General features: G+C 41.2%; 2 protein-coding genes across 2 annotated transcripts in view; one reads left to right on the top strand and one right to left on the bottom strand.

Moving 5' to 3' along the window:
* slc45a1 (solute carrier family 45 member 1) overlaps positions 1–16240 on the top strand; it is a 49376-nt gene extending 33136 nt beyond the window's left edge. The window contains exon 9 of the mRNA XM_062038013.1: positions 15725–16240. Within this exon, the coding sequence (XP_061893997.1) occupies positions 15725–15739 (15 nt within the window). The 3' untranslated portion in view covers positions 15740–16240. The remainder of the gene's footprint in view (positions 1–15724) is intronic.
* Positions 14364–17329, bottom strand: part of odad1 (outer dynein arm docking complex subunit 1) — a 23980-nt gene continuing 21014 nt past the window's right edge. The window contains exon 16 of the mRNA XM_062038015.1: positions 14364–14381. The gene's annotated coding sequence lies outside the window, so the exon portion shown is untranslated. The remainder of the gene's footprint in view (positions 14382–17329) is intronic.

Below are 17329 nucleotides of genomic sequence, written 5' to 3'. Positions count from 1 at the left end.
CCGGCTAAAGGAATCATTCACAAAAGACAAGCGCCTCTATGTTTCTGCATAAAAACGGGGTCATGTTTGGAAAGACTTTTCCAAGACCCCGACTGTTCTCCTCTGCAGCGACATGATACAGGACGTCGAGTATCTTTAAAAAACGCCCTCAAATCACCTCAGTTCTGTGAGGACAAAGGCCAAAGACATGACTTGTGGAATGTCAGTGCCCAGAGCGAAGTGCTTCAAAGAGCAAGGGTCAGCATTAGGGTGGGGGGTTGGGGTGCCCATAATTGCAGGAATTGGTAGCTCTTTTGTTTACAACAGCGGGAGTCCAACACGGTTCGGCAGGCTTTTCTGTGGTTGTCAGGCGAGTCCCGCAGCGCACACGGGGCCAACATAAAGTTGACTTTCTCGCCGGAGAAAGAGGAGGTCTTAATGAATCTGTCTGTAATTAACACCATTTAGTTTTGTCGTGCAGAAAAAAGATTGAAACAGTCTGCAATGGAGTAACAGTGTCAATAAAATGCATTCATTGGTGCAAGCACTGGTTTAAAAATAATATGATTATAAACAAATATGTCAAAATGAAGTAATTAGGAGGTGATTTAGATGTAGAGTTTCAGCTTTAATTTATCATAAATGTCATCTGCTATTAAAAAATACATAATTTTTAACAATTCTTCAATCAGGTCTAAGGCCCTTTTCCACAGCCTACTAAAACTGGCCTTTTGCACCTTTTTTCTGTGTTCTGCATGAACAGCACTGACACGTGCTGGGGTTAAAAAGTCATCCCGCCGATATATTCTTGCCTTTGTAGTTATTATCAGAGCTGTGGACAAGGGAATGCCGGAAAGGCGGGCCAAGGGTGTACAATTAGGCCATGTCTACTCTAAGTCGTTTAACCCCTTAAACGAATAATTATTTAGCGTAAAGCCCCGTTTCAGCCACACTAAACCATCGTTTAAGGTCCCCCTCCTCAGACAAATTTTTACAAGGCTAAGTGCGCCGTGTATTTCTTGAATCTCCGGCACTTTGCTTTGTATGGACTCATTGATCATTTACAAACTGAGTTCGAAGAGGAAGTGACGCTAGAAAGAGCCCCACACAGAAAGAACGCACCACAAAAGAGCTTCATAATAAAGCGGTTTCGTAACTCGGAGCTAACCACTGGAAATATGAAGGCGAGTCATCCAGACATGCCCGTGTTTCTCCTTCTTCTACATGTACAGACGCTTGTGGAAATCACACATGAATACCTTAAGAGAAAGCGATTGCAGCTATTTGGGATACGACACTTCTCAGACGCCAAGAGAACTTTCCAATGTCCAGGTCAGCTGTGATTCTACTTTGCGAAAAACTTTGTCCATTTGTCGAAGGAGAGTCAACGAGAATGTGAGTTCCCGTGGATGTGATAAAAAAGGTAGCGTGTGCTTTGTATTACCTGGCCCTCGAGGGAAGTCTAACTACGGAAAACAGCAGATGCATTTGGACTGGCAAAGCAGACTGTATCAGTTATTGTCCGCCATGTATGTCGCGGACTCAACGTCTAGGTCAGTGGTTCTTAACCTTGTTGGAGGTACCGAGCCCCACCAGTTTCATATGCGTATTCACCGAACCCTTCTTTAGTCCATCCATCCATTTTCTACGGCTTGTCCCGTTCGGGGTCGCGGGGGTGCTGGATCTCAGCTGCATTCGGGCGGAAGGCGGGGTACACCATGGACAAGTCGCCACCTCATCACAGGGCCAACACAGATAGACAGACAACATTCACACTCACATTCACACACTAGGGCCAATTTAGTGTTGCCAATCAACCTATCCCCAGGTGCATGTCTTTGGAGGTGGGAGGAAGCCGGAGTACCCGGAGGGAACCCACGCACTCACGGGGAGAACATGCAAACTCCACACAGAAAGATCCTGAGCCCGGGATTTAACTCAGGACTACTCAGGACCTTCATATTGTGAGGCACATGCACTAACCCCTGTGCCACCGTGCCTTATTTAGTGAAAAATAAAATGTTTAGTGTTTTTTCAAATTCAAGACAAATTTATGTTTTTTTTACTAGTGCACAAAATGAACCGTGCTTGAAAATCACCTCGTTCAAAGAACAAAACCAACACAGTGCATGAACTCACAACAAATTACACACCTGCAAATCAGTGTGACTTCGGCTGTTGCCGTATCCATAATACGCCGATAGGGAGAAGTTTTTATTTACACGATGAGTCGGGTGTGTGACCTCCGCCGAACCCCTGAGGCCTACTCACCGAACCCCTGGGGTTTCGATCGAACCCAGGTTAAGAACCACTGGTCTAGGTACAGAGTATACAAAGTCACCAAAAACGAATGGACAATGAAGGTGAAGGCAAAAGAGTGAGGAGTGTCCTGACCAGATATCTCGATCCCTAGTTTGATTGATGTAAAATGTTCTTTACCACATTGTTTACGTGTCTAATAAAGATTTGATGAATTTATGATGGCTCAGGTGTGATTCACTACAATAGGGCCCCACAGCACTCTGGATTCCAGTTAATTGAAATACCACAACACTGGATATTGTTCAGATAAGTTAAATTTAAGAACTTGCACACAAAGCAACACTGAATGTGACTATGACGTGCGCATTTTCCGCGCATGTGTACTAGGTCGCGTTGCGCCGGACGGAGGGGGGAGGTTGGTCTTAAACGGTGGCATTGTTGTGTGTGGACACAGATAAGGTTAGGTGTTATACTGGATAAGTGTAAACGGGGCCTAAAACTGGCCTTTTCCACCTTTTTTCTGTGTTCTGCATGAACAGCACTGACACGGACTGGGGTTAAAAAGTCATCCCGCCGATATATTCTTGCCTTTGTAGTTATTATCAGAGCTGTGGACAAGGGAATGCCGGAAAGGCGGGCAAAGGGTGTACAATTTAAAGCAACCGTCGCTGGCCAACAAATATTTTATGTTGTGTCGCTGGGTTCTGCATGAAAGGGAAAGATGAGTAAATGGCGGCGGATCTGTAACGGCTATTCTTCAGGACCTCAATGTAAAATGATCTATTGCATCTGTATTTCAATTGAAACTTCCAATATGAGGTGTGCTTGATTTTTGTTCTACTTTTGTGTTAGTTTTATGTCAGGCATCTTGAAAGGGTGAGACATTTTACTTTATTTTGTTATATCAGACATTTTCTGGAATTAAATACTGTTAATTTAGCTTGTTTTATGTAGATTTATGCCAGGCATATTACAAGGATGAGTATTTCTTATTTATTTTAGTTTTATTTAGCTTAATACCAGGCATCTTCCAAGAGAGACTACTTTTACTTTTTTTTGTTACAGTATATGTCAAGCATCTTCTCAGGGTAAATACTTGTATTTTATTTTGGTTTTATGTAGATTTATGTCAAGCATCTTCCAAGGGTGAGTATTTCTTATTTAATATAATTTTGTTTAATGTCAGACATCTTCGAAGGATGACTACTTTTACATGTTTTGTTATATGTCAGGCATCTTCTAAGGGTAAGTAATTTTACTTTAGTTTTATACAGTTGTATGCAAGGCATCTTTCAAGGGTGAGTATTTCTTCTTTATTTTAATTGAATTTTGTTTGATATCAGGCATATTCTAAGGGTGAGTATATATATATATTTATATATCTATATCCATCCATCCATTTTCTTCTACCAAGCGGTAGAAAATGGATGGATGGATATAGATATATAAATATGTATATTTTATAAATATATAAATATATATATATATTTTTATATATATATATATATATATATATATATATATATATATATATATATATATATATATATACATATATATATATATATATATACATATATATATATATATATATATATATATATATATATATATATATATATATATATATATATATATATATATATATATCCATCCATCCATTTTTTACCGCTTGTCCCTTTATCTATATATATATATATATACACATTATATTTTCTTCAATAAAAGTCTCAAAATGTGCACATCTCCTGATCATATAGAGTGCAAGAAGCTGATAGGAGGCTGCCGCTAATGATGTTCCTGTCTTCTTAGTGCGTATACAAATTTACCCATTTTGTGCAGTACGCTAATAATGAATGCATCACAGAAACCAGACGATGCAGTGCATAATATTTGTTTTCCCATTTAAAACCTTATTCTACTGTTTGTGCTTAAAGTGTTTTTTTACACGTTTGAAGGCACGCACATTTCTCTATCTGTATTTACCCATCCGGCCTGCGGACACGCCCATCCCTCCCGTGTAAGTTAGGTCAAAGTGCTTTGTGAATGAAGGCGAGGCTGGCTTTGCCTCTTTTTGGCTGTGTGAAAATCAAGGAACATGGACTTTGACTAACGCTTGAGAATGTCATTGAAATCCGTGAAAAAGATGACACTTTAAATTTGAAAAGACCGTATCAATCCAGGCAGTGCTCGTCACGTGTAAGTGTGTTGTCACGGCGATGTAGTGTGTGTATGCACACTTCAACAGCGTCTTCTTCCTGGCTGGTTTGAGAATAATAATCTGTAGATGAAACTTTGCTTTGCTTGTTATTGTAACCACCCTGATGTTATTTGTGATGTCAAGAGTTCTGTTAAGTAAAAACATTTTGTGAAGCCGTGATGATGACATTGATGACCCTTTTCCCTATCCGGGAAATCGCAAAAAGCCGCTGCCTGACCAGGGCTCAGAAAATCTGTAGAGACTCCTCCCACCCCCACCAAGGACTGTTTTCACTGCTCCAGGTTCTGTAACAGCTTCTTCCCTCAGGCCATAAGACTCTTGACTCTGAACGCATCATAAAAATCCCCTCAATTCCCCCCAAAAACTGATTAACTCACTGGAATATAAAGACAATATAACATACATCCATAAACGTGGATGGATATGCGAAAGTGCAATATATTTATCTGTACAGTAATCCATTTATTTATATCTGCACATTATTGCTCTTTTATCCTGCACTACCACGAGCTAATGCAACAAAATTTAGTTCTCATCTGTACTGTAAAGTTAGAATTTGAATGACAATAAAAGGAAGTCTAAGTCTAAGATGTGTCAGGATGGGCTTAGCAGACATCTGTGCTTCCGCAAGGAAGCGTGACAGCTGACAGTTTGATAACAACTGTCAAAAAAATCTATCGTATTGTTGATAGACTACATTTTACAGCTGTGGTCGCACTATTCTCCTCTTCAACTCAAGCAGACGAGACAATGATGTGCATTTAGATTTTTGACAGTTAATACAGAGTGGAATTCTGGTCTGTTTATCCTCATCTCATTGGATGTTAACAGGTGTCTCGAGTGAAGCGTTCAGAATATATTATATATATTATATAGATGTTTCTGGAAATGTATTTGATCATTTTATTATGTGTGGTGTACACTGCATCCAAACTTCAAGTGCCAAATAATGTTTCACCCTTCCGGGACGCTAGATTTATTCTAGACTTAGATGTGCGTAAAAACTAAAGTACTTAAGTCGACGGGGGAACACACAGAATGCCGGATTTGACAGGGAATCCCCACATTTAAGGATTGCTCCTCCCGAAGTGCGCATCTTGGATAAAGGCGCGCACTGACAGGCTTAAGTCCAGCGGGAGAATGCTACCAAGCCAGAATCAATACACCTTTTTTCACTTAAGCACATGGGAGAATAGGGCCTTAAGTGCGTAAGCGAGTATTTCCAGTCTGCTTTAGTGCGCGAAGCAAGTCAGCGCTGGCTGAGGGCGTGGCTATTTCTGTTTTTACACCATGACTTTCCACACTGAAACATCTACAGCATATGTAATGTATTTAAAGGCCTACTGAAATGATTTTTTTTTTTGAACGGGGATAGAAGATCCATTCTATGTGTCATACTTGATCATTTCGCGATATTGCCATATTTTTGCTGAAAGGATTTAGTAGAGAACATCAACAATAAAGTTCGCCACTTTTGGTCGCTGATAAAAAAATCCTTGCCTGTACCGGAAGTAGCGTGACGTCACAGGTTGAAAGGCTCCTCACATTTCCTCATTGTTTACACCAGCAGCGAGAGCGATTCGGACCGAGAAAGCGACGATTACCCCATTAATTTGAGCCAGGATGAAAGATTTGTGGATGAGGAATGTGAGAGTGAAGGACTAGAGTGCAGTGCAGGACTCATCTTTTTTCGCTCTGACCGTAACTTAGGTACAAGGGCTCATTGGATTCCACACACTCTCCTTTTTCTATTGTGGATCACAGATTTGTATTTTAAACCACCTTGGATACTATATCCTCTTGAAAATGAGAGTCGATAACGCGAAATGGACATTCACAGTGACTTTTATCTCCACGACAATACATCGGCGAAGCACTTTGGCTACAGAGCTAACGTGATAGCATCGGGCTTAACTGCAGATAGAAACAAAAGAAATAAACCCCTGACTGGAAGGATAGACAGAAAATCAACAATACTATTAAACCATAGACCTGTAAATACACGGTTAATGCTTTGCAGCCTGGCGGAGCTTAACAATGCTGTTGCTAACAACGCCATTGAAGCTAACTTAGCAACGGGACCTCACAGAGCTATGCTAAAAACATTAGCTATCCACCTACGCCAGCCAGCCCTTGTCTGCTCATCAACACCCGTGCTCACCTGCATTCCAGCGATCGACAGCGCGACGAAGGACTTCACCCGATCATCCGTGCGGTCGGCGGCTAGCGTCGGATAGCGCGTCTGCTATCCAAGTCAAAGTCCTCCTGGTTGTGTTGCTGCAGCCAGCCGCTAATACATCGATCCCACCTACAACTTTCTTCTTTGCAGTCTTCATTGTTCATTAAACAAATTGCAAAAAAAAACACCAACACAGATGTCCAGAATACTGTGGAATTTTGAGATGAAAACAGAGCTTTTTGTATTGGATTCAATGGTGTACCAATACTTCCGGTTCGACGGTTGACGTCACGCGCATACGTCATCATACATAGACGTTTTCAACCGGAAGTTTAGCGGGAAATTTAAAATTGCACTTTATAAGTTAACCCGGCCGTATTGGCATGTGTTGCAATGTTAAGATTTCATCATTGATATATAAACTATCAGACTGCGTGGTTGGTAGTAGTGGGTTTCAGTAGCAGGGGACCGTTGATGAATTTTGTCTTTTCCGACTTATAAAAAGCGTTGAATCGTAATGTCGTAACATTATGGCGTGATTTGTACGCAGTTTTGGATGCCTCTTTTTGCAGGGTTTTGCAGTCTGTCTGCGTTGTGACGTCACCGTGAGGTGAAAGCACTTATTCAGACATTAAGTCAAGCTCTCAGCCAGAAGGAGAGGAGCTCCCACCCCTCTGCGTCAGGCGATGAGAAAAAACTAAAATAGGTCAGATAAAAGATTACTTTTATCTAATCTTGGCATGCGCATTATAACACCTGTGGCCAACGTGTGACATTTAGTGACAGTAATGTTGCTAAAAGTAGATTTTTTTAATGCAGAGACTGAATCGATCTGAGAGTTCTCAAGTGTACCTAATGTTGTGACCGGGTGAATCTATATAATGTTTATGACGTTTTGAAAAAAATTGCGACGATGACTTCAAGATATACACTATATTGCCAAAAGTATTTGGCCACCTGCCTTGACTCACATATGAATCTGAAGTGCCATCCCATTCCTAACCCATAGGGTTCAATATAATGTCGGTCCACCTTTTGCACCTATTACAGCTTCAACTCTTCTGGGAAGGCTGTCCACAAGGTTGCGGAGTGTGTTTATAGGAATTTTCCACCATTCTTCCAAAAGCGGATTGGTGAGGTCACACACTGATTTTGGTTGAGAAGGCCTGGCTCTCAGTCTCTGTTCTAATTCATCCCAAAGGTGTTCAATTGGGTTTAGGTCAGGACTCTGTGCAGGTCAGTCAAGTTCATCCACACCAGACTCTGTCATCCATGTCTTTATGGAACTTTCTTCGTGCAATGGTGTACAGTCATGTTGGAAGAGGAAGGGGCCCGCTTGAAACTGTTCCCACAAGGTTGGGAGCATGGAATTGTCCAAATTTTCTGAAATGTTTTAATGAAAGAAACTGCTGTTCTAAATGTGTCCACTAGATGTCACAAAACAATTCTTTGTATCTTTGTAGATTATGCTACGTATGTAAAAAAAAACCATTATGTTAGTGCACCAGTCGAGGAAAATGAGCAAACTACATAAATAACATCCTGTGACCTACTCAGTGGCCTAGTGGTTAGAGTGTCCGCCCTGAGATCGGTAGATTGTGAGTTCAAACCCCGGCCGAGTCATACCAGAGACTATAAAAATGGGACCCGTTACCTCCTTGCTTGGCACTCAGCATCAAGGGTTGGAATTGGGGGTTAAATCACCAAAAATGATTCCCGGGCGCGGCACCGCTGTTGCTAACTGCTCCCCTCACCTCCTAGGGGGTGAACAAGGGGATGGGTCAAATGCAGAGGACAAATTTCACCACACCTAGTGTGTGTGTGTGTGACAATCATTGGTACTTTAACTTAATTTGATTTTGATATAATTTTTTTTATCTTGATAGATTGAAAATTAACACCAATGAGTTGACTGATGAACATTATCACATCATTTTTTCAGAAAGTATAAATAATATAATAGAATACTATGAACCGCAACATGTAAGTGTAAAAAAAACCCCAACAACATTATGATTTGTACATTTTCAGAATGTGCTTGTTCTATTTCTAAACAAAGAAAACAATCTGAAGTTGTCTTTAATTTTAAGTTATCGTGCCGTGATTTTACCAGTCCGGCCCACTTGGGAGTAGATTTTTGTCCATGTGGCCCCCGATCTAAAATGAGTTTGACACCCCTGGCCTATGAAGTTAAAAAAAAAAACTCCAAAGTGCCTCACCTACCTTGAACCTCACTGCTAGAACATGAAATTAGGGATTAATGATGGCAACAGTTTGAGTTTAGATTATTGCCTGCAGGGAAAATAGTTTTAAAATCTGAAGAATTTTGGGCGTCAACTAGCGTTACCCAAGATAACTTTACATTTTTCCACTGAAGTAGCATGCTTGGGCATATCATATGCAATTGATTGACATGACCTTAATCCACATTTAATGTGAATTATAAAATACAACTAAAAGTGTGCAGTCTGCCTTTATTTCTGTGAGCTATATCTTCTGTGGATCAAGAGATGCTGACGGCTTTTGGATCTTGTTGGACAGTCGAGGTTGACTTGCCGTTTTAATACGAACATCGGATTAGTGCTTTGAGGATTTGCAAAATGCTAGAGTGTGTTTGGAAGTGGTCCAAGAAGATTTAAAGCGTGTTTGCTGTCCACTTCAATAAAATTCAATTGACTACTTGCTCTTCTATGAATATTCTTAACTGTCAAACTCATACTCGTGGGTTCGGGCCTCTCACCCGTTAGCATGAACAATAGTGTGTCTGTTTATTCAGATCCCTCTGAAATGACAAAGGAGCTGTTGGGACTCCTCAGCCAGGACAGGCAACTGCACTGCTGGGACAAGTCGTCTTTCTTGTTACAACAGGAGAAACAGAAATACAACGAAATGCTCACACACACACCTCCCTGCAATGTCCATAAAAGTTATCAGGAAGTAATTTATTTACAAATGCCTTCCTCCCTTGTGCTTGGCTGCAGCCACCTTATTTAACTTCACCTCTGAGCTCCACCCACCCCTCCAGAGACTGACTTGCAAAGGGAAAGTGGAAATTTCCAGTAATTCCGAGAGCTTTCGCGAGAAGCTCCACCTTCTCCTCCTCCTTCTCGTTCCTACTTTCCCGCCTTGCACTCTACCTGCTCCTTCCTGCTGCAGACCTCATGGCCTGGCTCTGCTCGCATGTTTGTGCCACCATGTTGGAACTAGCGAGCATGGATTACCAGGATAGGGTTTAAAGCCGCGTGTCTTTCTCCAAACAAGACCTGGCTTTGTTTGCAATCTCTTAACAAATATATGGCGTACCCTGTTATGCTGTGAATAATTTAAGAGGTTCAACTGTGACATAAGTGAGGTTTGTTTGCAGTCACACAGCAGATGGTTAATTTGCATTTGTATTTCTGTGGCTGGTGCTGGGTTAGTTTTATGAAGATACCAAAGCACGGCTTCCATAGAAACATTGAAGAATTGGGACATAGGAGAATCCCATTTAATATACACTATTGTACAAAAGTCTTAAATTATCACTTGCTTTGTTGTTTTCATTGACTGTCATGTTGGCATTATTATCCCTTTTTACACTGTCTTTTGTCTCCTTTTTATACTGCACGAATGTCATCAACCAGGACATTTTCTGTCTTTCTGTCTGTAGTACCAGAGGTGGGACATGGCCTGTGCATAATGGGAAAGCTGGGACAGGGGTGTGAACTTTAGCTCCTTTCACACACTGCTTAAACAGACATTTTGCTGCCTTTTTCTGTGTAGCTGTTCTGTTTAATGTAGTATCAAAGTTATAGCTGAGGGGAGATAGGACATGTGGGCAAAGTGATTAGATAAAAGCCAAGACAGGAGTGTGAAGTTCAGCCCCTTTTACACATACTGCCTGCCTGAAAGCTGGCATTTTTTCTGCCTTCTTTATGGCGCGTCACTGTTTTGTAAAACGGCTCACACCAAAGTGACCCAATTTCTCTTTAAGGGGTCATATTATGATTTAAAAAAAAAAAAACAGTGAAGTTGGCACGTGGTGTAAATGGCAAATAAAAACAGAATACAATGATTTGCAAATCCTTTTCAACTTATATTCAATTGACCACACTTGAACTTTGCGCCTATAACAATCCGGATGGTTCTTTCGGTCTTTGGTCCGGAGGACACGACGTCCACAGTTTCCAAAAACTATTTGAAATGTGGACTCGTCAGACCACAGAACACTTTTCCACTTTGCACCAGTCCATCTTAGATGAGCTCGGGCCCAGCGAAGCCGGCGGCGTTTCTGGGTGTTGTTGATAAATAGCTTTGGCTTTGCATAGTAGAGTTTTAACTTGCACTTACAGATGTAACGACCAACTGTAGTTACTGACAGTGGTTTTCTGAAGTGTTCCCTAGCCCATGTGGTGATATCCTTTACACACTGATGTCGCTTTTTGATGCAGTATTGCCTGAGGGATCGAAGGTCCGTAATATCATCGCTTATGTGCAGTGATTCCTCCAGATTTTCTGAAGTTTTTGATGATATTACGGACCGTAGATGGTGAAATTTCTAAATTCCTTGCAATAGCTCGTTGAGAAATGTTGTTCTTAAACAATTTGCTCACGCATTTGTTCACAAAGTGGTGACCCTCGCCCCATCCTTGTTTGTGAATGACTGAGCATTTCATGGAAGCTGCTTTTATACCCAATCATGGCACCCACCTGTTCCCAATTAGCCTGTTCACCTGTGGGATGTTCCAAATAAGTGTTTGATGAGCATTCCTCAACTTTCTCAGTCTTTTTGCCACTTGTGCCAGCTTTTTTGAAACATGTTGCAGGCATTCCAAATGAGCTAGTATTTGCTAAAAAAAACAAGTTTCTCAGTTCCAACATTAAATATCTTGTCTTTGCAGAGTATTCAATTGAATATAGGTTGAAAAGGATTTGCAAATCCTTGTATTCTGTTTTTATTTACGATTTACATAATGTGCCAACTTCACTGGTTTTGGGTTTTGTACATTAAAAACACTGCCATGTGGTCTATATAACATGTAATGATGATGCGCTAGTCCACATTTTGCATGGATTTGGTTTTTCAGACCATCTTCAAGCCACTTTCTGTTTCTCCAGAATGAGCCCTTTTGCGGGCCTTATGTGCCGAAGTCCTCCTCCAGGCCAAGCTTCCTGCGACTGTCTCCACCCCGTCAGCCATGTTGTAGTTTTTAGTGCTACCATATAACTTTTACTGAAGTTACAACTATATACGCTACTTTTTATTAGACATTTTAGCATGCATGTGCATGTACGAGCCAGATTGCTGAACAACAAGACATGGAGAAAAATAAGTAACTTACTGACTACAACTTTGGACTACAACTGAATAAAAATGGCAAACTTGCGCAAAGCTCTTTGGGTAAATCTTTACCATATAGGGAAATGTGCGCTGACGTAACTAAGGCAAAATACGTCACTGAAGTCTCCAATTTCAATCCTCTTGTTTAAAAAGAGGCAAACGTATTTTATAATTGTCTCCCCGCCACGCCTCCATGGTTTGGATTCAAGTTTTCGGGAGTTATGGGCTTCCCAAAAACTCAAAGACAGGCGCCAACAGGTAAGTAAAGTTGGTTTTGCATAATATGACCCCATTAGGGTAGCATCAGAGGTGTAACAGAAGTAGGACAGCGTCTGCTGGTAAAGTCAGAATGGGGACAAAGGTCTGAATTTTACCCTCTTTTCCACAGCCTGCATTCTATCACCTTTCTGTTTTGTAGAAATGACACCAATTAAGTTTGTTTCTTCCTTTTGAGGGAGTATCTGTGGTGGAACAGGGAGGACAGCGCCTGAGGTGTCAAGGGAATGGTGCAAAGCGAGGACAGGGGTGTGAAGTTTAGCCTCTGTTACACTTACTGCCTGTAATAACCAGATTTTTTTCTACCTTCACAAAAAACTTCACGGACCAAGTCAATCCGACAATTTTAGGCAAACAGAAGTAAAAATTTTTTCTTGCTTTGTATGAATAGCACCAATTGAATAGAAGATTATTGGTGCATTCCAATATTTCCGAGTTTCTAGTGGGAAGTTCCAACTGGAACACCTCTGAGGCTATGTTTTAATTTTCCTGAGGGAACTCTCCTGAAGGAATCAATAAAGTACTATCTATCTATGTCTACACTAAGCCGGATAACCCCTTAAATTACGGTAATAATTATTTAGCCTAAGCTCTGTTTCAGCCACAATAAACTATCGTTTAAGGTCCCCCTCCTCGGACAATTTTTTACACGGGTAAGTGCGCCGTCTATTTCTTGAATCTCCGGCTCTTAGCTTTGTATGGACTCATTGATCGTTTACAAACTGAGTTTGGAGAGGAAGTGACGCCAGAAAGACCACGGACCACACAGGAAGTGACGTCAGAAAGAACGCGCCACAGCCAGCTTCATAATAAAGCGGTTTCGTAACTCGGAGCTAACCACTGGAAATATGGAGGTGAGTCATCCAGACATGCCCGAGTTTCTCCTTCCGTCAATTTAGAATTTTTTAAAATAATGTGACTCCTTTAACGCGCCCTATAATCAGGTGCGCCTTATATATGAAAAACGATTGAAAATAGACCATTCATCGGCAGTGTGCCTTATAATCCGGTGCGCCCTATGGTCTGGAAAATACGATAAATTACTTTCCCTACTCAGTGGCCTAGTGGTTAGAGTGTTCGCCCTGAGATCGGTAGGTTGTGAGTTCAAACCACGGCCGAGTCATACCAAAGACTATAAACATGGGACCCATTACCTCCCTGCTTGACACTCAGCATCAAGGGTTGGAATTGGGGGTTAAATCACTAAAAATTATTCCCAGGCGCAGCCACCGCTGCTGCTCACTGCTCCCCTCACCTCCCAGGGGGTGATCAAGGCTGATGGGTCAAATGCAGAGAATAATTTCGCAACACCAAGTGTGTGTGTGACAATCATTGGTACTTTACTTTTAGTAATTAATTACATTTATTAAAGAGTAATTCCGTTAGTAATTCAATTACTTTTTTGGTAAAGTAACAAGCAACTATGATTAATTAATTTTTAAAATTAATTTTGAGAAAACTGTATATATATGTCCAGAAGATGTTTATATTCAGATAAGGAAAGTGCACAAACAGCGCGTAACTGGAACGCTCATAGTTCGGCTATGACGTCATTCTCAGATCCGACTTCCAATTTCTAAGGTAAATGGAACGCACCAAAAGGCATGCCGATTTTCTAACTTTGGAAGTCAAGTTGTGACATTGGTGGGACGATGCCCGTGTTTTTAGTAATGGGAATAACGGCAAATGACTAAGAAGTTAACGCTCGGGACTCACTTCCGCCGCCGTGTTGCGATTGCCCACGAATATATTGATCACACTGGACGCTGGCACATCATGTCGATGTGGTAAAGTGCATACCGTTGTGCACATAAATATACCAGATGTCTCTGATACTATTTTCCGGGATCTCTGTGTGTAAGAGGCCAGAATAGAACAGTGAAAATTAGTACACTTTTGCACACTACTGTATGGGAAGGTACATCTACACCACTCACTACTACAATAAGAGCAAGTGTGTTGAGCTGCCAAGAGTAATTGACAATAACAAATAAAGGCCAGAAAGGCAGCTGCAGAGGAGAACAACTTTAGAGTGTGCTGATGGCATGAGGCGCACTGACCTTAGATCCATTGTGATGCACCAACAAAGAGCCATCTGCACGGCAACCAAAGCTGCCACGACATATACATTGGGGGTTGGCACTCTGGAAGTCCCCCCCACAGAAAAAAAACACAACAAAAATGAATGAATAGATCAGCTACATTTATATCATATAGCATCTTCACAGGGTTAGAAGGCAACAAGGACGGGCTCTGAGCGCGAGCAAAGTGGCAGATATGAGAGCTGCAGCCCTAATCAGTCAAGAGTACATTTCCTGTGTGCGGCCTAATACAACATGGAGCAGCTTGAAGCCAACACGCAAACTGCAAGAGTAACATTTGTCAAGGCTCGTATTATGGACGCCAATCTATACATCAACAAAATGGTGTCAGGGATATCTGAAAATGTGAAAAGCATGAGAGTCAAGATTGCTTAGCAACAGCAAGGGAAGGGAAAAAAAAAATCTTCCAGGATATACCCGCCGTACTGCCACCAAGTGGACAACTTTAAGCTCTCATTAAAAAGGAATCCCATTTTTAAGAGGGGAGGGTAAAGAAAAAAAGCTGCAGAAGATGTGAATTGTACAGATTAAAAAAATATCTTGGCGTCTTTCATTCGTGTTCGGAAATCTGCCTGCTGATTTGATTGGTTGGGGGAAAAAAAGCTCTCATGGTGGGTGGTTGCTTAGCAACATCCCTGGACGTGGGGTGGATGGTGGCAGGGGGTGTTATGCATACGTCAAGGGGAGGGTGCAGGGGCACTGGCTGGGAAACTACCTGGCAATATTCCCAAATAAACAAACTAGACAGGGAGCACAGGGACATTCTTATTTTAGTCCCAATAGTAAGGAAAGGGTGTATTTTGTAGCCGATAACACGGTTATTGTTCCCATAACAAGACAGGAAGGGGGTGAAAATAAACCCGAAGAAACGTTTGGAAGAGAGATGCTCAGAGTTCACGTAAGGGCGTGTAGAATTACAATCATCTTTATTGTTGTGCTGCTCAACAAAACCACACTTTAGATGATTGCCTTTATTCTACGGCACTGTGGACAATCCAGAAGAACCTGATGACTTGAAGGGAGGTGTCAGTCAAGGAAGTGGTTGAGCAAGAGGAGTAAATCAAGTACAGAATGTGTTAGGGGGGGTTATAGGTTGTAGGTAAAGCCTGCAGGAGGTGGTGGTGTCCCTGGCAAATGGCCGAGGCGGGCAATGAGGGCTCTTTGTCAGGAGCAGGAAAATGAGGTTTGTGTTGCGATTTAAAAAAAAAAGAGCGTTTCTATGGCAATGCAGGGCCGTGTGCAGGAAGCACTCATCAAGAGGAGGGGGGGTCTCGGCGAGAGTTGAATTTCAAAGACATCAGCCTCCTCCATCACATTTCCCTCGGCTGCCAGCCACCCCTCTTTTTGCTGTTTCCTTTTATCTGACATAATCTGTTTTTTCACAGGCGGGATTATCTTGAACAAACCGAGCTGCCGCGCCACCATGTCACACGTGTTCGGAGTAACCGTTCCACATCCTGAGAAGCGTCCATTAAAACCACACAGGCTGCAGTCAATTACATCAGATTGACCCATTTGTGTGTCTCGACAACCCTGTGCTGGAAACACAACAATGCCATCTACTGTATGTAACCTTTAAAGCCTAAATATAGAAGCAGGCTTTGTTTGTTGTTTTCACCAGGGCATTGGTTTACAATACACCTCCTACAATACCCATTCACTTTTATCTTTCGTACCGAGGAATGTCCTATGTTTGGATACTTTATAAGGCACTACTGTAAAAGACCAAAATGAAAATAGCTCTATTGACTCACAAATCTATGTTGAAATACCTAATACGATTGAAAAATGTTTATTATTGTCGTTAATGTGTTAACGCTTCGATTAATCACAAAAAATAAATCGCATCAATCATCTATGAATGCAGATTAATCACTTAATTTATTTTGAGCCCACATGACAAGCGGTAGAAATGGATGGATGCTCCGTTACACTAAAGGCGGTTGTTGTACGGTCAATGACCAGGTCAATGCATACGTCAGCGCCAAGTTGGGCAAGGAGACTTCGACTGGAGTGTTGTGTGAGAAATTTTACTAACACCCCAACAGGACTTGGATAAAACCGTTACCAAGTTTTGAGCAACGTAATTATGTGCATGTGTGTGTATGACAATTCTGATAATAAAATTGCCAATGTGTCAAAATATTAGGATATTTTGTATTTATCTTGGCTATTTGGGCTCTTTGGAAACCAATAAGTACAAAAGCATGTCTTCCAGTGGAAACAAGGATCTTGTAAAGAAAAATGTTGTATCATGGTCAACACAACCAAAAATGGGATGACCACATATGTGGACACCAGGTCCTAAGAGGTTAGTTTCTATTATGCAAGCAAGTATTTAAAAGGGCTGTTTGCAACTTGCTCACAGTTAAATTTTTCAAATTAAACAATACAACAATAACACCATTGGCTAGCTTATGTTACCATTAGTGGTTTAACAGGGCATATATACAGTACAGGCCAAAAGTTTGGACACACCTTCTCATTCAATGGTTTTTCTTTATTTTCATGACTATTTACATTGTAGATTGTCACAGAAGGCATCAAAACTATAAATGAACACATGTGGAGTTATGTACTTAACAAAAAAAGGTGAAATAACTGAGAACATGTTTTATATCCTAGTTTCTTCAAAATAGCCACCCTTTGCTCTGATTACTGTTTTGCACACTCTTGGCATTCTCTCAATGAGCTTCAAGAGGTGGTCACCTGAAAGGGGTTTCACTTCACAGGTGTCATAATTTTGATGCCTTCAGTGACAATCTACAATGTAAATAGTCATGAAAATAAAGAAAACGTATTGAAATGAGAAAGTGTGTCCAAACTTTTGGCTTGTGTTGTATGTTAAAACTGTCAATATTTTTCACAATTACTTTGTTTGTGTAACAATTATTTTTACCAGCCCGAATAAAATGATTGGTCATTACGTACTCGCATAGAGAGCGCGCACACAAACAAAAGCAGTCCAAAAGAAGCAACAAACAATGTGC

The sequence above is a fragment of the Entelurus aequoreus genome, linkage group LG26 (assembly GCF_033978785.1).
Source record: "Entelurus aequoreus isolate RoL-2023_Sb linkage group LG26, RoL_Eaeq_v1.1, whole genome shotgun sequence".
In the NCBI taxonomy this organism is placed as follows: Eukaryota; Metazoa; Chordata; class Actinopteri; order Syngnathiformes; family Syngnathidae; genus Entelurus; species Entelurus aequoreus.
This window is presented reverse-complemented; position numbering and strand designations above follow the sequence as displayed.